Genomic DNA, 27,334 nt, shown 5'->3' with positions numbered 1-27,334 from the left:
ATACAATGGAAGAATAAAAAAGTCAATTTGTAGTGACATAGGTGAAAAAGCTACTCAACGACACTGATCCGTTGATTGACTTCACACATTGTAAAATAATTATTGGTACATACTTGAAACTAATTGAGGGGAAGTCGGAATAATTCAATATTCTTGAACCGGGTGGGGGGCACTTCCATTTACGAGTGGATACCAGGCGCGACCATGGGGTTTCGAAAAGCACCCTAAACAAGTATTTTCCATATTCTAAAAATGCACCCCTTATAAAGTATTGACGTGTGAAACCATACAACATCTGATGACGAGCAAGCAGCCGATAACATAGAAGATAGTGATCCTGTAAACCGAATAACACAAAGGTTAAATAAAATACGTTGATGGGCATGTCTATTTAGGGTGACTTTAAGGGGGAATTGATCAGGAGGGGAATGTGGGTTGACAGAGACCTAAGTCTGACTTAAAATTGCAATCTTGGCAATTTCTAAAAATGATCACTCTTGTGTACTGTACGTCTGACCTCCAATTTTCTCCTTTCCAACTTCCCTCCACTAAACTGCTTAAGCCATGATAACGTAAGAGCATCACACAATTTTATGTGAGCTAGAAACAAATCTTTGGTTGCCTATCCAGAAGCGAATAGAGTTTAAAATACTTCTTTTCACTTGGAAAACTTTTAATGGTGTGGCACCAAAACATTCGCATGACCTTGTCATGCTTTATACATCAGCTCATAGCCAGAGATAAACACATCAGCTTTTTCCAAAGACCCCCCCCCCCAACACGCCTATGGTGAGAGAGCTCTCTCTGCCACAACACCTTTTTTTATCAATTTATCATTTACTTATTATATTATCACTTTAGAGACTTTCAAATTCTTTCACTCACAGACTTATCTTTTCTAATAGTATCAGATCCTAGCACTAAGACACACATCCAAACTCTCTAATTTTCTCTTTGCTTTATTTCCTGATAGTTTACAAATAAATTATATCAGGCTTTGAGACAAGTATTTATCAGAGGTTGGTCTGGTCATTACTTTTTTCCCCGAGGGGCTCCAGGAAAGTAATTAATTGCCAGACCACTCGAGGATTAAGAATTCCCACTATACTTTTGAAGAAAACGCTTGATATAGTGTATAAGGCGTTTCCTTCAAAAGTACAATGGGAATTATTATGTCTTGTATCCCTCTTTAACTTATAGACCTAGTTCTTGCTGATGTGTAACCAATCTAGACCAATTTCTAACGTTGCTAGACCTAGTCCTACTCCTAGGCCTGTTGAGCTAATGCTAACCAGTAGCTGGGTAGGCTGCGTGCGGCTTCTACCGGGCCGACTCCAGTTAATGAGATATTCGCTGCGCTGCACAGGCTGCCGCAGTTTCGCTCGAGACTGGTGAATGCCTGACATAGAATTTACATACAAGAAAAGGGAGAGGGAATAGCGGAACAGGTCTTTATCGGACGAAGGCCGTAGTATGCTATACATGTAGTGTACTGGTGGTAGAAAGAACATTCATTTAACTGAAAACGGAAGAAATGCGAGTGTGTATACAGAGGCATCGAACTTTATTTAATGTCATGGGAAATGAGCGAAAGGCACTCATTAATGATTAATACCCGAGGATTAGAATATCTGAATGTGATCTACTATAATTATCTTCAATGACATCAATGGTAACATCTGCATCTTTCTCAATGCCCTAGCAGTGGACCAATATATTTATCCGTTGATGTAAGATAGATCCATAATCCATTGAGATATTGGATAAGATGGCTGCCCTTCAAGTAGTCGCTTTGTTGCCTCTCTTCTTGGTTTCAACAAATGCATATTCCGGTATGTATTTATATAATATTGACTGGCCTTGAGGGGAACATCAAATATATTGCCAGCAAAAGAATCATATTGGCCCGAGTCTTTTATAGACGAGGGCATGTTCCCCTCAAGGCCAGTCAATATTTTTATTATCATCCAAATCAGATATCTAGAGCAAAAATCATGATAATGGTGATATTTCTTTTAAAAATAGAACTCTATTGTGTCTTGTTAATATACGGGTCTAGGCTCTGCACTTTACCATTATGACGTACTTGCAAGCGCTCGGATCCAGTGATGTCTTTATTATGACGTATATTGTTGGTGCGCGGATCCTTATGAAGCTCGAAGCGTATCTCTTTATACGCATCCTCAAATGTCCGGATGTGAGACCAGGGAAAATACTTTACAGATATTGACTAATGGGGTGTGTAATATAAACATCAGGGGGGTGAAACTCCGCTTCTGCATCCGGTCAGACATGGGGAAATTTTGGAAGGTCAAAAGTGCACACTGCTCCCATTTTTTGCGTACAAGGCTATGGACACCGCAACTTCAAGGCACACCAGCGAAACAGAGGCGTGGTCATAAATTGGCCTGCGCGCACAGCGTAAAAATATGCAAATAAGCAAATTGTCAGAAATTAGCATAATACGCGACGTGATTGAATATGAAATGTATAGAGCTGCGTCTTTGGCAAATTCATCTCATTGATCATTCTCCTGTTCACCCCCCCCCCCCCTAGTCAAGGTCATCAGTTGTTTATTCATCTTTTCTTGTTTACATATTTTTAATTCTTTCTCGATTATTACTACATCAATTAATTCACTTATTTATTTGCTAGATATTTCCGTGGAAGACATTTTGGAAGCTTACAAGAGATCATTAGTAGGATTGAACTTAGGGATCTGCTTGCTCTATTCATCAGGTGCTCATCACTGCCATTATTTTCATTACACATCATGAATAGTCACAAATATTTGTTTATTATTTTTTTGGGGGGTGGGGTAAATACTTAAAATGATCTGAGCTAGAGAGCAATCAGGTCATTTTGTCTTTATTTTGAAATTGAAATGAACAATCTGGTGCAAATCTTATGAAGATTTTTTTTTTAAGTCTGAGTTTGGATGGGAGCAAAAGAGAGCCCAGTACCCCCCCCCCCCCCTCATGTATTTTCTCCCATCAAGGCTATCTTAAAGGTCACTTCCAAATAAAATAAAAATGTTGTACCTGCCCACCCCTATATTTCTCTATCGATTCCACAACCCCCCACCTCTCTCCCTCTTCCACACACACACATTCCACATAATCATGCGAGCAAACAATCATTCTCATTTCATTTTTATTTCTACCCTACTTTTAAATCAAACTCATTCATGTCTTTTATTCGGCTGCACCTGAATGTCACAGTATGCCCTGTTGCAATGGCTTTTATGGGCTATCTTGCCACGCATGTTATTTTGATACTAAATACCTGTTGTACTAGTATTATACCCATGGATACCCGACATACAGAATCAATCAGTAGCACCATCATATTCCAGTCATATAGAAGTATTCTTCAGTGCCATTTCATCACAACACAGTTTGGTAGCAATAACATCATCATTACATATCTTTCACGCAATATAAGTTGGTTGATTAAGTAAATCACGAATATCAAGATTAGAAAGTAATGTTTCAAATTAAAATGTTTATTAATTAATAAATTTTTGAATACATGATGAAAATATTTTTTTCTCTTTTTTTCTCACCAAAGCATCAAATTACATCAGCAAAATGCCTATAATGAGTGCAACAGAAATTGCAAGGATATTACGAGAGGGGATGTATTTTTTTGGTAAAATCAAGAGAAAAAAAATTGAAAAAAATAAGTACGTATATTCACTTACATAGTTATTGAAAAGCCTTACATAGTCAATATAAGGGGGCATCAAGGATGCCACTAAAAAGATTATTGATATACCTCTCTCTCAAAGTCAGTTACTCAAATATAAAATCATTTTTTCAGCATTTGCTGACAAGAAATAGCATGCTAATCTAATCGGGGACACTTCATAGAAAAAGGGAGCACATTGCCACATTTCTCTGAAGAGTGCCTTCCCAAATCTGCACATTAGTATTACAGTAACAAAGTTGCTTATTGTCTATTGTTGTGAAGTGCTGCTAGAGCTGTGTTCTATTTCCTACAAATTAATTATTTGCAGAGCTAATCTAGTTCATTATACGGGACATCGACAATACAGTGTTACAAAACAAAGAGATTAAAAAAAAAATAGTGCAACTTTTCACTTCCGCCAGAAAATGAATTCAACAGCTTAATGTCCAGCAATACATACAGGTTCTTGTTTCATAAGGACCTCAATTATGGTAAATTGGCCCCAAATGTAACTAGCAACTAGCATGGGAACCCCAATGTTGATCTGTTGCTTTAATGGCTCCATGGTAATTACCAGAATGGCAAAGCTAGAATAGTGGTTGGTCTTAATGAATTGGGGTCCAGGACTGAGAGTGATTTCTTCGCCCTCTGTTCTGTCACCTTGTTTTTATTATGCACATTTTTTCAATGAAAATCCATTATTTCTTATCACCTTTTATAATATGTCTGTAGGCATGTATGTTACATAGCCCAGACCTCAGTAAAGGCCCATTCTGCATTGTTTAGATTACCAGAATACAACCTATCCCTTTCAAACTACTAATATTATTCAAAGTGCTTTTACTACTATAAGTACTACATGTAGATGATTAGAACATTAATAAGGGGGGGGGATAAGTGTGCCCTTTCGAAAAATATTTTAATCTTGTGTGAAACCTATGGACCTAAATATCTATACTCCAAATAATCTTTTTTTGTTCAACAGATGTGTAGTTTAAGCAACATTCAATATGTATCGACACATTTATTTAAATTCATTAAATTTTTAAATCTGTAATTGCAATGAAGCAACTGCTTGTTATGAACCTGGCCTTCATATTTCTTCTTGATCTGCCCTGGTGATACTCAAACAGCCTGTGAAACCTGCATAGTAAACAAAAAGAAAAGGGAACAAAATGAGCAGCTGCTGATATGAATTATTCTTACTCATCTAGTCCAGTTTATTTAGAAGTTTTAAACTTTTTATGAGCCCTTACTCTTCCATGCAATATTATTTTAAAAATGCACATGTAGTAACTTATGTTGCCAGATAAAAATCATAGATCACTATTATAGATCATTATTCATATAACTTTTTTTTTAAGTGTGAAAACCCATTCAAATATATATCGAAAGATTAATCTCAATATTTTGTCCTTTTTTATTTCTGTCTTCAGAGTAACTGAGTTTTAAAGTGATTTTATGTATGATTAATATAGCTAAGATACATGGACAATAAGTATGCATTGATAATGGAAATACTGGTGAATCTGAATCCAAAGAATATTGTCTCATCATGGAGCTTTACTTTATGGGATATAACATGATTCAGAAAAATAGGTTTTTTATATTTTTATGAAAACAAGCATACCTGGCAAGCTTTTAGATCAGATATCCTGTTACTCATCAGATTGTACCTCTTGGTGATGTGCAAATGGTATTTGACTTTGTACTTCTGAATAGGCTGGGACTGCTAAGAACTGGATCCCATTGGATCTGCAATTCAATATACATACAATACTTTACAGTTAAAAATTTCAAAAGTGATAAACAAAATTCCTCTCTAAAAACAATTTTTCAGAGTTTCCAGCTTTCACAATTCCCAACTAGAAAAAAGCAGGTCTTGACCAAAAACTAAATGGTTCAAGCATACACGGCCTACTATAGTGAGGTCTTTTGTCAATCTTCAATATATACAGTGCGTCCCAGAAAAAACGAAACCGAGATTTAGCGATGATTTATCATAACTTAATCATAAATAAAATAGACAAATGACCTATCAATGTAAAGCTTAGAATCTCCTCTTTCATCTGGTATTACTTAGATTATTCCTAATTCACGCATGAGTGAGTAAAAACAATTCGAAGAGAGGACGCCAAAAACTCACTTGGCGGGGGGTATCTGAATTTCAAAAAGAAAATCACATGACTAAAAAGTTCAATATCTGCTCTTTTCTTTGATACCTCAATAATAGAAAATGGTCGAGATTTAAAAAAGTTATGATCCCTCAAAATAATGCTTGTATTTCCCTAATTTCATTAAATAAACTTGTTTTCACCGGTTTCCAACAGAAGCTATCGCACGGTAACAAACATGACAAAAGACTTCATGCATGGCTAATCGTTTACAAGACGGAGTGTCGAGTGAGTTTGAACGCTAGCCTGTAAAACCTCTTCATTTTCTGAAATTATTGAAATTGAAGCCTTATTTCAAATAACCAGAACTTTGTTATTTCTTGACCATTTTCTGTAATTGAGGTATCAAATTAAAGAGCAGATATTGAACTTTTAAAAAATGTGGTTTTCTTTTTAAAACACAGATACGGCCCGCCAAGTGACTTTTTGGTATCCCCTTTTCAAATTGTTTTTGCTCACTCATGCGGGAATGAGAAATAATCTAAGTAATACCGGATAAAAGAGGAGATTCTAAGCTTTACATTGATAGGTCATTTGTTTATTTTATTTATGATTAAGCCATGATAAATCATCACTAAATCTCGGTTTCGTTTTTTCTGGGACGCACTGTATACACACCAAGCCAGCTTTGACAGATGTAAGATAATTATCATTTGTGTGATAATATGGCTCTCACTCATTCATCAGTGCGAGTCAATCATTATTTTTTTTTGCACTCGTCAATAAACATGTGGCCATGCGTTTTAAGTTGGGCCCGCAAATAGGTGGTATCGTTACATTTGCACGACAAGCACAGTAATAATTAATGGTATAAAACTTGAAATACATGTGCTACATGGGTATATTTGGTATCATATTAAAGGGAATCTTTATACCAATTACTTAAAAGAAAAAGAAATACTTGAGATTACTTCGTTTACCAGTAATTAGCAATTATGTAACATCAATTGGCCATTTTTGCATGGTGGTAGACGAGGGGAGCATGACGAGGGGAGCATAAATTTTAATTTCATTAAGAAACTAAATGTGTAACATCACAGTACTTAAATATGTAATAGTTTTGGGGCTCACTAGCTTATTCTTCAATCATAAACTTGTGGGTCAAATTTGAACTTTTCAGTTTAAAGGGTACCTAATTAAGCTAATTAGTATAATTAATTGATGTAAAACATGAAATTAACATGATTGATATTCTGACTGTCTGATGTATAGGAAATGAGGAGAGATAAAATACAGTTGTGGGTTACACCTTGAATGAAATTTAGAAGCTGCATAAATTTCAAATAGAAAAGCACAAACTAATTAAAGGCTTCAGAGATAAATCAATCTATTGTTTTAATAATTATGACCTCATGGTTTCAATATTGACAGCGTAGACTGATAGTGATAACTTTGTGTCAGAATCTTCAGATTACTCTGGTAACATAATAGATATAAATACACCTTTTATGCAATTTTAATTAATGAAAAATTTATAACTTGTCAGTTGTTTTTGTTTACACTAATTTTAAATAAGCTCAAGCAGTAATGAGAACTTTTCATTGTGCATTCACATTTTTCCTATATTTATATGTTAAACCTGACTCTCAGTTGTCAACCTGTGGTCCACCGGTCTTTGAGCCAAGAGGTGATGAATCCCACAATTTGAGTCAACTGAAAATCATTTTTTATTCATAATAACCACAGTAAATATATTATAATATACTGGTTAGTGTTTGCAAGTGTATTTATGCAACTAAAGGCAAGACTAATTAATATTTTAGGGGTAAATCAAGCATTGATACATATTAACCCGCAAAAATTGTGATAATAAATTTGGTCTCAAAAGACGATTGCGCCCAGTTATTTTGGTAGAGTTATCCCCAACAAGTTATATATCACTGGAAAGGTCTCACTCTAAAGAGTTGAAATATGCATGTTATTTCCCTATAGGGTGTAAAGTTTATCTGATTCTCAGATTTATTGGGAAGTATGTTTTTTTCACAGTTTTCCACATATTTTGACCTTTAACTTTTTATGACATTACCCTATGCCCTTTCTGATTGCATTTTTGAATTCCTCAGACAATTTCCTTTCAGAATATATATACTTTTATGGGTAAAGGATGTCAAACATAAGAAAAAAATACAATTTTATAAAATGGTGCGATTTTCGAAGAAAATTTGAGTTGTAACGGAAATGGGCCCAACTCAAAACGCATGGCCATGTCTGATTTGAATCTCAACGTTAAGTGAGTTCCTCTTTAAGTTTAAGTTTGATTTTTATTTAAAAAAAGGGTTAGCTCACTTGCTGGCAGGTTTAAATGACCCTTTGCCTTTCACCACAAATAACATCAAGTGAGGACAATAAAGATAAATCAATCGGATCAGCCGCTCTCTGCTTATAGCCTTTATATACTTAAACAATTCAAAATAGGGCACTATAAATTTTCTCAACCCTTCCAAAAAAACAATTGAGCAGTTTGAACCCTGACATAGAAATGTTGCCCCCCCCCCCCCCCCCCCCGAAAAAAAAGAATCATTAAACTCCTTTGCTAGGCTAATCATATTTTACTTTAGTCTAACGTTCCAGCCAGAAACTAAAATGAAATTAAAGTTAACTTAAAAAATCTTTGTAGAAAAAAAGTCAAACCAGACAGATCTAGATTTTTTTTTAAAATCTATATCTACGATAGACCTATCCTAGGGGCTTACTTTTATTTAAAAAAAAGAAAAACGTTAACATCTGTCTCAAATCATTCCACGAGTGACCATGGGCATGGCAAAATCTACCAATATCATTCCAAACAGATTCATCATTCAGTTCATTTAGATTTAATTTCATTTCATTTTAAATGCAGATAATTATATTGAAATAGCGGTGTCGAAAAATCAGTACTCGGCCCATGGCCTATAACTTCAAATTTCAACTCGAGCTTGTTTGACACTTAATTTCCAAAACCTAATGACCTAGCCTACATCGGCAATTTCGCAGCCGGCTGGCACCGGCGATATCAAAGTCCGCATCCCGCTCTGGCTATATATTTGGCTTAATTTTGATGCAGCTTTGCCGTTAAACAAGTCCACATCTAACCCTGATATTTGACAATAAGAACTGAAATACAGATTTAATAAGGGCGGACATGAAGCATCCCAATTAACCAACTTAGTTCTACGAAAAACTATATTATTTTCTGACAAAATATGTCAGTCAGATTTCAGACTTATTTGGGATCAGGACAGGAAAAAGAAATGGAAATATGGAAATTGTGGTTCGCGTTGTAAACTGCACATAAAGCCATGCATGCGACGCCGAACCCCAGCAAACACATTACAATTTCAACTAAGATCAAAGTAAGGAATTGAACTTAACTTACTTTTATTCCTATGGAATGTCATTAGATTGATATCAATGTTTCCTCCAAGATTTTCTGCTCCATTGAAGTTCACTCAGAAATCATGATTTCGAACACCAATTCTAAAAACAGATAATTAGACTTGCTATTGTATTTCAAAAAGTTGAATTTCGCAGAATCAAAAAGAACGACACTTCGCACAGATATCGTAGGGAATTGTGGGACGGAAAAAATGTTTAATGCATGAGGACATGAATAAAACATTAGCGTTTTATCCAATCATACAAGTGCATTGTGCGTATTTTGACGTCATTACTCATGAATTAAACATTGACCTTCCAAAATCAACCTTCAAATTGGACAAATGGCAGCCATGTTTGTTATGTACAAAACCTATGGAAAATCAAAAACGCGCGAAAAGAGTTGCCTCTCTAGCTCCCTTCGGGAGCTTACGTATACGTAAGATCGTATCTCTGTGATAAACATTCTTTGGACCGCCGGAGTTATATTTTCCCGAAGCGCGCAGCGCTGAAGGAAAATATGATCACGAGGGAAAATATTAATCCTTTAGGTGGTCCAAAGAATGTTTTTTTTTACACATCCCATCAGTCAATATCTGTTATATTAGATAGCCTCTATTGATGAAGATAAAGTTAGGCCTAACGATGCGTGCAGCATGTATATGATATTCACAGTGATTGATTGAACTGGTATAGATCTAACGTTAGATCTTGATCTATAGATATCTATAAGTAACGCTAGTCTAATCCTTTTCTATTTGTTTAGGCCTAGCCCTAGATCTAAATCCAAGTTTGAGCCCAGACCAGGTCCAGGACCCAAGGCAGGCCGATAATGCATGGTAACATCTAATCCACAAGAGGGCGCCATACACGTAGAAAAATGTATTCATGGACCGGTTGGTCAATATATTCATCGAAGGTGGACCGGCGGGGAAAATACATTGATTTTGATCATATCACGTGACGCGTAATGGACCAATCGCGCTCGGCTATCTGTCTTGGCTATCTAATATGAAAGTATATTTTGCGTCGTCTCTGCATGCAAAGTAAATACGCGCATTGAGATCGAGGAAAATACAAACAATATACCTACCCTTCCCGATATTCAGAAAATGTAGGGCAATACGGTTTTGTAAATGACCAGGCTCAGATGTCTGATACGGGTGATAATATTTTATATTTCAGTGCATGCTGTACAGGAATTTTCGCACGGAGATGTAGAACGCTTTAAAGAACATAGAAATGTATTAATTGCCAAACGCCCTTCATGACAATGAACAACCAAGAAGTCTTTGTCGAAAATTGGTAAATCAAAACTGCAATTTTGTCCTAGACTCTGAAGAAATTACATATTTTCATTTGTTTCTTCAGGTTCGAAACTTGATCGGTGGGGATTTTCAAAATCACGATGATGTCTTTATTAAATTATATTTCAGCTACATCGTTCTAATTGATTCCAAACAAAATGTACGTCAACTGTAGTTTTTTGGATCACCATGAGCTAATGACCTTATTTTAATTGATATTTTAAAAAGGATAGTGCATGGCCGCTTCTTTGAGATTGTGCATTTGATCAGCCGCCTTATTATTGACAATATAGCTTTAGTCACGCATTTGTTGCTTCTTACATCATATATAAAGTAAACACCTTGTCTTGTGTCAAAGCCTTTCGATTGCTAGATAACTTTTATAGGTATTGTACATTTGTAGAATTTAGTTGTTAAGCGCTTATCGAGGAAAAGTTTTGTCATACTAAGTGGTTGTCAAGGGATTAAGCCCGTCGTGTTGTCAATACTTTGTTTTTGGTGAGCGATTGGGCCTGAAATGCTGTCATATTTTATTTGTTTACGAGTCTTCGAGACTGTAAGGTCGTCATATTTATTGGTTGACGAGCGATTGAGCCTGAAATGTCATATTTATTAATTTGTAGAGCAATTGAGCCTTCAATACTGTCATATTTATTTGTCGACGGGCGATCTAGCCTGAAATGTTGAGTTTATTGGTTGACGAGTGACTGAGCCTGAATGGCTGTCATGTTAAAAAAAAACAAGTGCACACCTATATAGTTACCAATAATTTCCATTTATTTGAATGCAGGATAAAAAAAAAGCAATGTCAATTAAATGCCGCGATCGAACCCCTGACTTTTCATGTATAGACAGGCGCCCAAGACCACTCGGCCACGGCACCCCCAAAGTTTATTGGCTGACGAGCTATCGAGCCTGAATTGCTGTCTTGTTTATTGGTTGACGAACGATTGAGTCTGAAATATTGTCATATATTTATTCGTTGACTAGCGATCGAACCTTAAATGTTGACATGTTTATTGATTGGTGAACGATTGAGTCTGAAATGTTGTCGTATTTATTGGTTGACGAATTATTGAGTCTGAAATGTCATATTTATTGGTTGACGAGTGACTGCGTGTGAAATGTAGTCATGTTTATCGGTTGACGAGCGATCGAGTATGTAATGTTATATTTGATGTTTGATGGGTGATAGAGTCTGAATTTGTTGTCATATTTTGTGGTTGGCGAGCGATCGAGTCCATACCTTCGTAATATTAGTGGATGACAAGCGATCGAGTTTGCAAATGTTGTCATATTTTGTGGTAACCTGGCGATTGAGTCTGCATGTTTTTGTGGTTGTCGAGTTATTAAGCTCGCAATGTTGTCATGATGGTTGTTGACGAGGGAGTGATGTCAAATTTGTTGGTTGACAACACAGAGATAAGGACGCAATTAGTATAAGTGATAAAATTATCAAATGATGCAATATGTCTTCTGCTTGTTTTTTTTTATTCCAAAATTAAATTTATTAGTACTGTGTAATACATTGCCTTGTGTCTTAACGATCTTTCATCTTTTTAAATGCTTATATATAATCACAGAGCCCTGAGGTAGACCAGCTTTTAATGTTAATATTTTGCATATTTTTATCATGTATCTTGCCATCTGTAACTCGTAACACATTTTCGTATTTTTACCTTGTATTTATTCCCTTTTTCTGTATCTCATGATGTCCTGTTACTATGTTTTTCGTGCATTGTATGTATTTTTATGCTGATCAGGCCACTCTGTATAAATATTCGGGAATAAATAAATAAATAAATAAGGTCCAAGCCGCGGAATATATGGTTGACAGCCGATTGGGCCTACAGTTTTTGTTGTGTTAGTGGTTGATGAGAGATTGAGCTTTTTGTTGATGTTTGACAAGCAAGTGAGCCTGCGATTTTGTAATATTTACGGTTGACGAGCGATCGAATCCAATGTGTTTGGCTGGCAATTTAGCCTGTTAATATTAAATGGTTGATATTGGGTAAGAGCGGTTAATTAACAAAAATACTTGGTTTTATTATGTTCCATCAGGATGTAGCATGTACCCATGTGACTCGTCATGTGACCTGTCGTCTCCACCCTGCAATGGTCTCATCTTCCAAGAAGAATTTAATTCTTTAAATCTAGACATCTGGGAACATGAAATTACAGCTGGAGGCGGAGGGGTATGTAGTAATGATAACGATATCTGACAAGGTTTTTGAAATATTTAGGTATAAAATATCTCTGATAATATATAGATCTTAAGAAAACTGATGGAGAAGGAGGGGAATCAGAAGATAAAGGAGAAGAAGAAAAAAAAGAAGAAGGAAAAGAAAGAAAGGAAGGAAGGAAGGAAGGAAGGAAGGAAAGAAAGAAAGAACTAAGGAAGGAAGGAAGGAAGGAAAGAAAGAAAGAAAGAAAGAAAGAAAGAAAGAAAGAAAGAAAGAAAAAAGAAAGAAAACGGAGGAAAGAAGAAGAAGACGGAGGAGAAGAAGAAGGAAAAAGACGGAGGAGAAGAAGGTGGAGGAGAAGGCGGAGGTGGAATTCCAAGAATGATTATGATTACGTATGTTTTGAAATTGGATTGAAATTTCATTAATGGTAACTTCATTTTTTTACAAGTGTTTGCGACCCGTTTTTAATTTTAATTATTACAATTAACCTACGATACAACGCATCAATGGCATATAAACCGTAGGCCTGTTGGGCTTTTACTGTCGTCATTTACGATTTCCTATGTTTTCAATTGCATTTACTAACCACTAAAGGATTTCCTGTATAATTTCTTTGATTAAAATCCTTTGGTTGTTTGTTAGCTTATTAAGTAATTTATCTTTAAAAAAAACAAACAAGTTATGCATTTTACACATTCATTTCATTTGGAGCAATCTGATAGGGAGCCCCGTTTAAGAAAGTGTTGTATTTAAACGCAACTTATAATTAAAACGAAATCTCGCGCAAACCCGAATGCGGACTTCTAATCGGTTGCAAATCAAATTAAATGATTTGTGGAAATGTGTTCGATTGCATCTGTTTGTGAAACGCGTTCCTAGCGCCCTACTTGTCCATCGCATCATTAGTAACACCCGGTGTTACAGCTGTATGAATAGATGTCAGTCGATTTTGTGATCAAAATTACAAGTTTGCATAGTAAAGATTTCGCGATACTCTATACATGTTTTCTATTTGCAGAACTGGGAATTCCAATATTATACCAACAATCGCTCAAACAGCTACGTCAAGGATGGAAAGCTCTTCATAAAACCGGTAGGTTGCACAATCGATTCCCCCAGGTTTATTTAAAACCATTTTCTTCGTTTTTTCCGTATTATTGTAAATATATTCATTATCGTTATCGCAATGTGTATTTTTTTTCAAGAGTTACGCCAATCTAAGAAAGAAACTTCATTTTTTATGATCATGGTAACGAGTTTAAACTTGCTCCATGCTCGCACTTTGGTTGTTGTTCTCGTTTTTGCATATTGAGCACGTTTAGTATTTTCATGAAAAACATGATACACAATGCAACCTAATTTTAACCAATATAAAAAAGTACTGTAACAAATGTTTTATATATGTTTATCCAAGACTATATTGTCCTTTTTAATCTAGGATCAATAGCACTGACAGATCAAACAAATACAAAAAGTTCATGGGGAAAAACTCGTGATTAATTTTTGACCAATCGTCAACATGATCCATAAATTGTATTCGATCATTACTTCGGGAGTTATGATTGGTGAACAAGTGATTGATAAGCATTGTGGTTTTGAATAATCTTTTGATTGTTCACCCTCACCTTCTTACAATGATCCCCTTCTTTAACCTCTTTCTATCCCCCTCCCTATCCTTACCTTTTCTACTTCAATATACATGTATCGCCCTCCCCCCCCCCCTCCTCCTCTCTCTCCCCTCTCTTTCTTTCTCACTCCCTTTCTCATTCTCACTTTCTCTGCCCCCTTCTCTTTTCAAACGCCGTTGATCAGACATTAACCGAGGATCTTTTGGGACCTGGTTCGGTGACAAGTGCAAGATTAGATCTGTGGGGTGAGTTCTTACCGTTTGATATACTTCGTTTTATGCGTTGAAAAGGAGAGGAGGAGGGGTAGATTATAGAAGAGAAAACAGAAATGTTTCGTATTATTCCATGTTTGAAAAATTGTCATTTGTACCACGACAAAAAATGATGCAAGCCAAAATGCCGGGTAACTGCTGGGTTGATTCAGATATTTTAATTGCAGATCTTGTATACCGGCATCATATTTTAGATCGCACATTTTTTGTTATAGGATTTTCATCTTTTATTCATCTACCTTTTGATTCAAACTTTGAAAATAAACATCGTTAAATTGATGAAAGATTTTAATTTACACCGTTGTTAAACATCTTGATGTTTTCAAAATAAATTTTCATTAATGAAGGTGCCTCGCCTGCTAACCTTTGTACTGGACATGCATGGTGGGGATGTGACCGAACTGGAACTGCTGATAACATTCTGAATCCAATACAATCTGCTCGCCTGCGAACTGTCGATTCGTTCTCCTTTAAGTACGGACGACTGGAGGTGGAGGCTAAGCTACCTACTGGTGATTGGCTGTGGCCTGGTATGACGTCATTATGTTTTGTTTCCTATTAAAAATCGAATAACCGAAAAAAAATTCTACCGAAATAAGAGTAGAGATTTTTAACTCGGTTGAAAGCATTTAGAATATGAATTTATTTGTAGACAGAAGTAGAAGTACCGAATTCTTTGGAAAGGAGTTCTTGTCACACAGACTTATTGGTATAACCACAATTTTGCTTAAAATACTTAAAAATTAAACATCCTTTAAATCTATTACGATACCCCGAATGAAGTCATTATTTAGTCACAATGGATTTTCATGCTTCTCCCCTTCATACCCCTTCCAACACGATTAGCTCATGTAGTCATTTATATACTATAGTAATAACAATGAAATAAATAAATAAATATTGTACATATTTAGAGCTCACACACCATTTAAAGACGCCCATGGCGCTAGTTAAGTAACAGTTCTCTTGTATAAACAACCTATAATTTTTTTAATCTATAAATTAATTTCAAATAAATAGATTAACTATACCTTAAAACCCTTAATATGGCACTAAACAATAATTACAATCAATAAAGTGTGTAATATAAAGTTGGAGTGGACGAAATAAAATCATATTTTTGTTTATATTGACAGCTATTTGGTTATTACCTACTCGCAATGCATATGGAAATTGGCCTGCTTCGGGAGAAATAGATCTGGTTGAAAGCAGAGGTGAGTTGCATCGTCAGATAAGAATAAAAATAACTCGGTTATTAATCGGAGTGATGCCTATAGGCAGGGCCGTCACCAGCTTTTTTCTAGGGGGGTGCTTTTTATGAAAAAAAAACACAAAAACACAAAAAACAACGTATTAACTCAATTTCATGCAGTTTATTATTAACTTCGGAAAACTTGTGAAGTGAACGTACGTTAACTGGTAGATCTAAGGTAGATATGAATATGGATCTACTAATACTGATAGTATTTCGCCTAGATCTTTTTCAAAAGAGCCCTCAAGTATCCCTACCCCCCCCCCCTCCGGTTTTTTTTTTCTTTTTTTTTTCTTTTTTTTAATTTCTTTTAATTTTTTTTTGGTTCTGAAGGGGGGTGCGTTCGCACCCTCCGCACCCCCCCCTGGCGACGGCCCTGCTATAGGCCAATAAAATCCAGAAAATACTACTGTTATAGTCTGCTATTTATATTGTGAGGGGATGGGTCAGATAGAGGTCCCCGTGGTCAAGGGGTATATTAACTTTGGGTCAATTCCTTCTAAATTTCTGACAAAACAAAGAGAAGTACCTACTTTTTTAGAAGTAGAGGCAATATGGGATTTAGGTTAACAAAAATAGGGCACGCGCCTAAATTCCCCCTCCCTTCAGACCCGTGTCTAGGTTGAATAATTCATAATGATAATAATGCTGATGCTGATTATGATATTGATGATGATGATGATGATGAGATGATGTTGTTGTTGATAATGATGATTATGATATTGGTGTTGATGGTGACGATGATGATGATATCATTACAATGATATTGATGATGATGAATATGATGAGATGATGTTGTTGCTGATGATGTTGATGTTGCTGCCGCTAATTATGATATTGATGATGATGATGATGGTGATGATGATGATGATGATGGTGATGATGTTGATGATGATGATGATGATAATGATGTTGATGATGATGATGATGTTGATGATGATGATGATGATGATGTTGATGATGATGATGATGATGTTGGAGATGATGATGATGATGTTGCTGCTGCTCATTATGATATTGGTGTTGATGATGATGGTGACGTTGACGATGATGATGATGTGATAAACCTGTAATAACCATGATAATATATCTCTTAAATTCAAACTAAATCACTGGCACATAATATGCCCATTATGATCCTCTAAGAATACCACACACTTTAATGATTGGAAAAATTATATACCATAATTCATTATTTTTAATATGATTGATTTATTTTATTCGTTAGGTAATGCAAATATGAGATACGGTGACGTATCAGCTGGGGTAGATCAGATGGGATCGACTATGCATTGGGGACCATTCTGGCCTCTCAACGGATACCCTAAAACACATGCAACAAAGTAAGTTCATTTAAACATTTTAAAGGTCAAGTCCACCCCAGAAAATGTTGTTTTGAATAAATATAGAAAAATCGAACTCGCATAACGCTGAAAGTTTATCAAAATCGGATGTAAAATAAGAAAGTTATGGCAGTTTCACTTATTTTTCTCAAAGCAGTGATATGCACAATTCAGTGTCATGCAAATGATTCAGTCGATGATGTCCATCAATCACTATTTCTTTTGTTTTTTATTGTTTGAATTATAGAATATTTCATTTTTCACCGATTTGATAAAATAGGACCAAGTTGACTGAGCCATATAGTATTAAACATTGCTTACGCCACATGTTCAGGGAGGAATTAATCCGATGTTTCACTTGACAAGGAGGAGAAAATGGGAATATTTCAGTTTCGTATAATAAACTACAAAAGAAATAGAGAGTGGATGACGTCATCAGTCTCCTCATTTGCATACCGATCAGGATATGCATATAACTGTTATGTGAAATTAAGCGAAACTTATCATAACTTTCTTATTTTACATCCGATGAAATTTTCAGTGTTGTGCTTGTTGGATTTTTCTCGTTTTATTCAAATAAACTTTTTGTTCGGTTAGACCTTTCAGTACCCTAGATGAGGCCAATGGCAAAGACAGGTCTTTAAACAAGGGGGGGTGATACACTGTACAAACGCTGTTTAAAATTCTCAGCATGTTGTTTAAGCCTGTCACTCTAACAACTACTGTTTTGATTTTTTAAACAACTGTTTAAACTTTTTGAACAAGTTGTTTAAAAAGTTTAAACAATTACAAAAAAGTTTAAACAACTTATTGTTAGAGTGACAGGCTTAAACAACGTGCTATTTCTTTTTTACTTTGTATCGTCCAACTGCACTATGTTTTAAGCATTCATGGCCATGGGAAGCGAGGGTGCTGGGGCAATAACCCCCAAGATTTAAAGTTGATCGGTATGGTAGAGATTTGGCCAAAATCACCTTCATTTTGGAGCGAAATGCCTTTATTACCTTTTTTTCTTTTGCTTTGCAATTATTTCTCAGTGCCCAAACTCACTTTCTTTTTTAATTTCTCTCTTTTTTTTTTTGCTTGTCAAACTTTTTTCTTTCCTTTTTATTCCAGAGAATAAAAAAGAACCTTTATCTCATAATATAAACAAAACAATAACGAATCAAATTATTTTACAGAACTCTTTTACATACAATCTTTAACACATATTCATTCTTTTCACATCCTGTCCATAATAACATACACTATCTTAGAATACACTAGAAGCTTTCCTTTCAAAATCAATCCCAGGTCCCTGTATGAATCTGTGTGAGGGTGTGTATGTGAATGTGCATTGGTGTGGGTGTAAATTAATAGAGTATGTACCGTCGTGAGAATTGAACCCCCCCCCCCTTAGTGATTTATAATCCAAAGACATAACAGTACCTCGACCTGAAATGTTATTTATTTCAGAAATCTCCCTGATGGTCAAACCTTTGGAAGTGGGTTTCACAAGTACGCACTGAACTGGACTATGGATTCAATGAAGTAAGTTGTATTACATTGTAATTGTTATTTTGGAAGTTAATATTATAAATATAAAAATCGAGGCATGTTAGTTAATTAAGCGCACGATATTCAGACAGAAATGAAATTAATCTTCATGGACTATACAAAGATATTGTCGTCCTTGAAATTTTGAAGAAGTTCATGCAGTTTTCTACTATAACAGTGCTGCTGTTTTTTTTCTACTACTACTACTACTACTTCCATTACTACCAATAATACCACCACTACCACTACTACCACCACCACTACTGCGGCTAGCCTGCTACTACTAATTCTACTACTGCTGTTCCTACTTCTACTCCTACTACTTCTAGGTTACCACTACTACTACTACTACTACTACTACTACAGTGCGACTACTACTACTACTACTACTATACTATATTGCAGGTCTGCTATTTTTATTCTATATTTCCTCTACCTTTTTATACTACTTTACATTAGTCTACATAGATGATTTTATTCTTGCAAATAGATTTAAAACAATTAAGAATTGACGCGTCTACTTACTACATTCAGGTTTTACGTTGATGACGAGGAAATACTGTCTGTAGACCCTGGCAGTGGCTTCTGGGAGTTTGGTGAATTCGCGGATCAAGCACCGGGTATTGACAACCCATGGGGACACTCTACCAACAAAATCACTCCATTTGACCAGGAGGTATAGATGCTTTCAAAATTGTACTCTGGTGGATGTTTCATAAAGCTGTTCGTAAGTTAAGAGCGACTTTAAGAACGACTAGTGATCCTTTCTTGTGGTAAATGGTTTATTCATTGGCGATGGTTAAGCGCGTATGAAAGGTTCACCAGTCGTTCTTTAAATCGCTTTTAACTTACGAACAGTTTTATGAAACGGCCCCCTGGTTTTATCGTGTTCCGAATCAGATAGACATGCTTGTCAATTACAAGCCTGATCTATTACATTATTTTCTAATTCTATATTGCACTTCATTCTAAAGAAATCATTATTATGCAGTCAACCAACCAAAAAAAACGAAATATATTATATCATTTAATGTAACTTGTGTAAATCAATCTAGCGCGTATGCTGACATCTTGGGATGGTTTCATGAAAGTAATTTTCGGACGTTTTATCTGACAAACTCTAAATGTTTTCCGAAAGTCGTCATAGAAACATTGCTTCTCATTCAATCAAAATCACGGAAAGTTCTGATAACTTGTCGGATAAATTAACTGCACGGTTTAACATAAACTGGTTAAACTGTAATGAGAATCGAAATTAGATACTTATCTTTGTTAATTATACAGATCCAGATTATAAACACATTCGTCATTCAAGATGTTAGGAGCTTTCTTGGAATGATAAGTAATTCAAATTCACTTACCGCTAAGTCCTGGGTAATTTAATAAGCAAATGATAAGAAAACAAAGTCTAAATCCCAGTAAAGACAATTTCACTGTGGGGAGACACATTATAGACAATTGTATTCCAGATACATATTGATACATAGACCGTTAACAAAACGGTGCCAGGTAAAAATGGCAGAGGTAAAAATGGCAGAGGTAATAATGGCAGAGGTAATAATGGCGGAGGTAATAATGGCAAAGGTAAAAATGGCAAAGGTAAAAATGGCAAAGGTAAAAATGGCAGAGGTAAAAATGGCAGAGGTAAAAATGGCAGAGGTAAAAATGGCAGAGGTAAAAATGGCAAAGGTAAAAATGGCAGAGGTAAAAATGGCAGAGGTAAAAATGGCAAAGGTAAAAATTGCAGTGGTAAAAATGATAAAGATAGGCTACATTATGATTATCATCCATGACCGGATTCTTGTCGACGAAATGGGCTATAAAAACTGATTAAATATTATGTTGTTTATTCATTATTTAAGATCTAAACTCAATCATTTTCTTGCCAAAATGATTTCATTAGTGACTGCATGATGAAAGGATCTTAAGCTCGTAAGCAGAACAACGCTTTACATACAAACCCAACGATTTTTAAAATGTAAACACCAATGTGTGCAGCCACTAACCCTCTGAAACGAACAAGTTCGGGTCTACGTCGAACTACTTTCATAATTTAAACTGGATTTAAAAAAATAACTGAACATTCTGTAATAAAAGTATTTTTTTAATTTCCATATCATGATGGATCATGATGAATAGATCCGCCAGTGAGTGATGTCACTGGCTGATCCATGGGGCACAGCTGGCCCGTGGCCCCCCCCCCTTGAGAAGTAATTATTAAAATCTTAGCAAATATGCTAACTCAAGTGTGCCCCCTTTTTAAAGCGAGACCCTTTTCTGCTTGCTATTTATTTTGTTTACGAGTTAGTAGGCGGAAAACTTTTTTGCATGTCATTTTTCAGGAAAATGTGCCCCCCCTTGGAAAATCCTGGATCTGCCCCTGATTAATGTGATACGTTAAATGTAAATGATACAATTATTGTTCAGTCTTTATAGAGCAATACCTCAATGCAGCTAGTCCAAGTGGATGCCAGGTTCCCAAAGGGTTTGACGTCATATATGGGAAGCTGCCCCATGACATTTTATGCACTAAAAAATGGTTCATAATTGCTTTAAAAATATTTCAGGAGCGTCAGTGAAATGATTTGTCGCTTGATATAAACTGAAGATAATTTTTTTTTTTTGGATTTTTCTAGAAAATTACATTTCATTAATATTTTCTATACACCAAATATGGGAAAGCTGCTCGCAAATGACGTCACCATTGAAATATAAAAGTATAGCTTTTTAAATCTTTGATTGATTTCCTAAAACCCTCACCATTATCTTTTTATTTTTTTCTGCTATTCTACAATGACTTTTAAACTTCCCCTGTAATGAATTAAGTTCAATTGCGATCAAGAGTGTGCTTCAAATTGAATACTAATACAGCGATTTGACATGAGAAGGCCATGAGAGTCCAGAAAAAATAGGATATTCTAGCCAAAAGATTATCAATTTGGTGCAGACGATCTATCTATGATTTTAAGAATGTCACCCTTTCCATTATTTTTATTTTCTTAAAACCTTTCTTAGTTAATCTATGTAGGGCTTACATGCGGGGGCTTTTTGATTTTTTTTCATGGGGGTTGAAGACTCTTTTTACCTATACCATTATGACCTCTGCCATTTTTACCTCTGCCATTTTTACCTCTGCCATTTTTACCTTTGCCATTTTTACCTCTGCCATTTTTACCTCTGCCATTATTACCTCTGCCATTTTTACCTCTGCCATTATTACCTCTGCCATTTTTACCTCTGCCATTTTTACCTCTGCCATTATTACCTCTGCCATTTTTACCTCTGCCATTTTTACACCGAGCCAACAAAACAATAACTTTGTCTCGTCTTTATTTTATCCCTCTTCATTAGTTTTACTTGATCCTGAACGTAGCCGTTGGAGGAGTAAACTATTTCGGTGACACAGCAACTTACGACCCCCCTAAACCCTGGACAAACGATTCTCCCACTGCTGCCCGTGATTTCTGGAATGCTAGGAATGACTGGCTACCGACTTGGAACGGAGAGGAAGCTGCCATGCAGGTTAACTATGTCCGTGTGTACGCCCAGGACGGCCAGACGACCTACCACTTGCGCGACCGATAGACCGACCGATATCAACCGATCACTCTTGCATGATGAAATCAATATTTTAATTCAATTTAACTTCATTCATTTGTTCATAATCTGATTCATAAACATGGATTATAAACCGAACGTACAACACAAAAAACAGGAATTAAATCGTCGAGGTTTTCCATGGTAATTAACATTAAACATTAAAACGATAAAATGTCACCATGGTCACACTTAAGAAATGATGCACAGATCAGACCAAGAGCATTGTCTCTGGTTAGTCTGTAAAATTATTTTGACAACATAATTGAATTATAAATAAGACGTTTCTCAAAATCGATTTACGATTTTCTCTGTAATGGGATGATCGGTTTCTCACAATCAATGTCTGTCTCTGAACACTCTTCGATATTATCATCCAATTATATATATTTACATGAATAAACAAACAATCACCCCCCCCCCCGAAAGAATTACAGGGAATTACCTGTATAAAAAGTTCTGAAATATTCAACCCTTGACCACTGTAGAGTTCTTCTGCTACTTTCAAAATTATTCATACCTGATTAAATCAATTCTTCATATATCGGTATCGAATCGTGTTGTGTGGTGAATTTATTCTTTAGTAGAGCAATCATGTTGAGAAAGAGATCGAACAAAATGGAAGGAGAGCGACGAGTAGGCTAGAGATAGATAGATAACAAGAAGTGACTCGGGGTAATATATAGGTGGAAGGAAAAGAGAAAGAGATAGGAGGGGGTGAAATTGAGTGAGGAAAGAAAGAGGGATTAGGCAAATAGGAGGAAGGAAAGAGAGATAGAAAGAGAGAATGGAAAATAGAATAGAGAGGGAGGATAAGAAAGACCGACTTGAAAGATGTGCAGAATAGATAAAAGTGAAACAATATTTGTTGTAAATTATTCCCCCATAAAAAATCGAGCAAATCAATAAGATTAATAAAACGAAATGGATAAAAAATTAAATAAACCTACAAATGGATCTATAAAATTTTGAAAAACTATATTAAAAGAATGAAACAGTTTTGCTATAATGTGATGAATACTGCAGATACATTGCAGATGGATTGGCAAACACCAAGAAAACAGAAGGTTATTGCCATGTTTCTATCATTGTTTCATTTACTGCCTCCCCCCCCCCTTCTATCTAAATATAAACTAAATAATACCCCCACTGTCTCTCTCCTCCCCCCCCCCCCCCTCCCCACTCCCTCTCTCTCTCTATCATACTGGGCAAGATTATGAAATATTCAATGTTTAAGGCCGGGTGAGATTGTTCTGAGTATTACATGAGCGTGCAAGTTTAGCGAGTCAATGCAAAGTGGAGTTTAATAGACTACCAACTTGTAACAACTTGTAACTGATGTAATATCAGAAGGGTCGCATGAATGGCAAAACATTGAATATTTGTTTTATACAAAACAAGATTTATTTGTAGATAACAAGTGTTTAATAAATCATAGAAATGCAACGAGGACAGACTACTTTGGTTTCGATTTATATATAGTGATATTTGTGACTTCTTTAATTATCATTGAAGTTGCCAAGGCCTGCTCGCAAGCATAAATTATGTGATTTTATACATTCATTTATTCTACATGTATATTATTATTCACTATGATATGTATTAATCATACCTTAAAACCCATAACATTTACTTTACTGTCATTATTGAAAATTGACTGTGTAATGTTATTACAGATTGTGTAGTTAATATCATAACTTTCAATAACAAAAATGTTTATATACAGCAATATCAATGTACATAATTATATTTGTTTATTTACAAACTGAAGGCTTCATAACCTAACCCATGATGCAACATTTTTATCAGTTATTCCTGAATCCCCCAACATTTCCATGCACACTAAGGCTGATCTTCCAAATCAGAAGATTTTGATGATAAACCTAAAGCTCCATAATACTACACAGGGACAAGCATTACTAACATTAACACAATTCAATTGAATAATTTGTTCTAATAGTGTTTTACAAGTATTTTTAAAGTAATTCATAACAACATCATTAAATCTCGTAAATTTTCTTCATCTAAGATCGTGAATATATTATGAAAATTTAATTCACTGACCATGTCTAATCTTTGTTTCATGTTCACTGACTCAAGGATGACCATAATATTGAAAAGAAAGACAATCATAGCACATTCAATACCTGGTTGGTGTTTATATAGCTGTTTGTAAGTTATGAATGACTTTACAAACAATTGGTGTTCCTTTCTTGTGGTAAATGAAAAAACAACAAATTTCATGGATGTTGATTTAGCGCCAAAAAAGGATCACCAGTCGTTTGTAAAGTTGCTTGTAACTTATGAACAGCTTTATGAAACACCGAACAAATACATATAACTTAACAATAAAATTTATCTCTATTTAATTACCAGCATATTCTATTTACCTCCTTACGAAAAAAGCAATATGTAAGCACAAAAGGATGATTTTGAGTTCAATGTTGACATATTGGTGTTGGGCTGATTTATTTCATCAGTACAGCAACAAACTTTAAAAGTAAAATGAAACCGGTACTGGGACGAATCCCACCAAGTTTTGAGCTATCTATATGTGATTTGGGTAATTTCTGTAGACTCACATTAGCTTCTATAGAGCTAGGGAAAGTAGTCTAAATTTTGCTTCCAACACCAAGACCATAACCAACTCCAAACTTGGAATGTCTAAATGCAATACTAATATTTGTATAATGCACTCTAAACAATACTGATAATGATAATTCTACTGACTCAATTTGAATACTGATAAACATCTCAATGAATAAAGCATTGCGCTTCATACATGATCAATTTGTGATCTGTAATAACATTTGATATTTAGCATTCCAGGCTCACAGATCAAAGTTCTGAATTAATGGTATTAATACAAAAAATAGACATTCCAATCTCTTGTGAAAATCTAGGTAGAAATAAAAGAAATCCAAGCGACATAGTAGGGACATGCAGTCCTGCCATCAGTTCTGATTTGAAACCAAATTGAACTTTATTCCCACCCCAAAGCTTGTAGAAAAACCTTATTTCAATTAAGTATTCCTAACATTACTTCAAACTTCAAATAAGATGAGTTCGGTTCTTTGAACTTTCGCATTTCGAGTAAAATGTGAATAGTTTTGAAAAACAAATGGGCTCCATTGAATCACATATTGTGCAGCAGGCCTAACAGGAGTACCAACCAATTTGATTCCCACATTGGTATTCTCCTATAGCACATCTCTTAAGGAGAACTCCTCAAGGGACAAGCTCCCCCTAAGAATACCTAACCCAACTCATTGTAGATAACTTGCCAGCCAAGAAAAATGTTGTTTGGGCCCGTTGCAGAAAGAGTTGCAATCAATTGCAGCTCTAAAAATCATGCGCAACTTGATTTTCAACCAATCAACAGCGCGCATTTGGGACTTGCGATTGATTTTTTGACTTGCGTTTAAACGCAACTCTTTCTGCAACGGACCCCTTGGGTCTCCTATCACATATTTTGACATAAAATATTTATTGCTGTACTATTGCATAAATAAGAAAATTAAAAGAAACCCTGTCCAGTTACAAGCTTTCTAAATGTACATTCGTTCAATTTTCTTTGCCTAGAATTACAAATAGAAATGCAAAACCCCCAAATGGCTATTTTGAGAGAGCATTCAAGCCCACGAATCCCTCGTACAAGATCAGCAAGTTTGACCTCAGAAGTTCATGTCAACCACATATGGTGCATGCATGACTGGACCAAACAGGACATGGTGCAAGCTGCCAACCTTTTTTGTGAAAAAAAAATCCTATTCTTTATTTCATCTTATCCTATTTTCAAGCATAAAATCCTATTTTGTTCAATTAGTGTTCCTTTCTCCTTAAAAATCGTACTAAATAGGATAAAATCCAACTAACTGGCAGCACTACACTGTTTTATTATCCTTAAATTAAGATAAAAGTTCCTGCAGTACAGTCTCGAGAACACATGTAATCTTACCAGATTGCATAATCTTATAGGAAATCCGTATTTGGTGTATGGAATCTTACAAATTTCCTTAAATAAAACACCCTTTTTAAACAGACCGGGGGGGGGGGGGGTGTTTCACAAAGATTTAAGTATGACTTAGGTCGCACTTAAATGTCGACGCGTACATGATATGCAACGCGCAATCTTATTGATCAATACGCAGTAGTGCGCGTCCTCTTGGCATGATCTGACCAATGCTGTCATGCCTTTTATCTAAGTCATACTTAAATCTTTGTGAAACACCCCCTGTTCTGTTAAATTGCAGAAAAATTCTTGTTCTATGAATTTACAGGATGATTCTGTTATTGCTTTCTGCAAAATCTTCTGTTTCTTTTCTGTAAAATCATGTTTTTATACAGTGTGCATGATGATGGCATGACTTGTTTAAAATCCCACAAAATATGTTGACTGGAATAATAAGTTTCATAATAATCTGTTCTCAAAATATTGCATGGATTCCATAAGCTTGTATGGATAGATGTGTATACAAAACATAATACCTACACAATCAACTACCCTGAGTAGATATTTACATCATTAATAGAATTTGGTTTCATTACTCTGCTTTGGTAAACTGACTACTGCACAAATATATACTTTTGGTATTTTGTTCATATGAAAAATATATACCCTGTGATAGATTATAATAGATAAATAATACATAATATAAAATAACAATGATTAACATCAATTTACATAATAAATAAGCTTAGGTGATGATGATACTTAGCCATGTTAAATAAATTCAAATGCCCATTACAAGTATTGTCCATGAATTATGAAATAATATCACATCAAAAGTGATTGACAGCCTATAATAAAATCAGCAGTATTCAGCCAATATTTTTAAACAAATTGCATCTTACACAAATTTTGTTTTGAGAACAATTCTTGTGTTTCCTATACTCTGAGGATTATGATGATTTTTGTATGGGGATAATATCAGAGCAATCATTTGCAGTTGGACTTTTCCTCCTACGATTCTACCCAAATAACGTAATTTAAAA

General features: G+C 35.2%; 1 protein-coding gene and 1 long non-coding RNA gene across 2 annotated transcripts; one reads left to right on the top strand and one right to left on the bottom strand.

The window, feature by feature from the left end:
• Window positions 1–1,736: 1,736 nt before the first annotated feature.
• On the top strand, window positions 1,737–22,374 carry LOC121424329 (beta-1,3-glucan-binding protein-like). The gene is made up of 10 exons (XM_041619969.1): window positions 1,737–1,832; window positions 12,587–12,720; window positions 13,730–13,804; window positions 14,524–14,584; window positions 14,959–15,141; window positions 15,748–15,825; window positions 17,092–17,206; window positions 18,662–18,736; window positions 19,277–19,418; window positions 22,094–22,374. Exons 1-10 carry the CDS (start codon window positions 1,769–1,771, stop codon window positions 22,325–22,327), a joined length of 1,161 nt encoding a protein of 386 aa, XP_041475903.1. The 5' UTR covers window positions 1,737–1,768; the 3' UTR covers window positions 22,328–22,374.
• On the bottom strand, window positions 4,665–9,259 carry LOC121424330. Its single transcript, XR_005971361.1, has 3 exons — window positions 9,220–9,259; window positions 5,321–5,445; window positions 4,665–4,833 (listed from the first exon to the last, which is right to left on the bottom strand). It is a non-coding gene; the product is annotated as an uncharacterized LOC121424330 (long non-coding RNA).
• Window positions 22,375–27,334: the final 4,960 nt, after the last annotated feature.

The sequence above is a fragment of the Lytechinus variegatus genome, chromosome 11, assembly GCF_018143015.1.
Source record: "Lytechinus variegatus isolate NC3 chromosome 11, Lvar_3.0, whole genome shotgun sequence".
In the NCBI taxonomy this organism is placed as follows: domain Eukaryota; kingdom Metazoa; phylum Echinodermata; class Echinoidea; order Temnopleuroida; family Toxopneustidae; genus Lytechinus; species Lytechinus variegatus.
The sequence above is the reverse complement of the archived record's forward strand: the minus strand, read 5'-3'. Positions and strand labels throughout refer to the sequence as shown.

What these genes read in the sequence shown, in the direction of transcription:
- LOC121424329 (XM_041619969.1), top strand. Translation starts at nt 1,769, where the DNA reads ATGGCTGCCCTTCAAGTAGTCGCTTTGTTGCCTCTCTTCTTGGTTTCA. An exon ending in TGGTGATTGGCTGTGGCCTG is followed by an intron (nt 15,142 to 15,747) that starts GTATGACGTCAT and finishes TTATATTGACAG; the next exon opens with CTATTTGGTTATTACCTACT. An exon ending in TGGACTATGGATTCAATGAA is followed by an intron (nt 18,737 to 19,276) that starts GTAAGTTGTATT and finishes TACTACATTCAG; the next exon opens with GTTTTACGTTGATGACGAGG.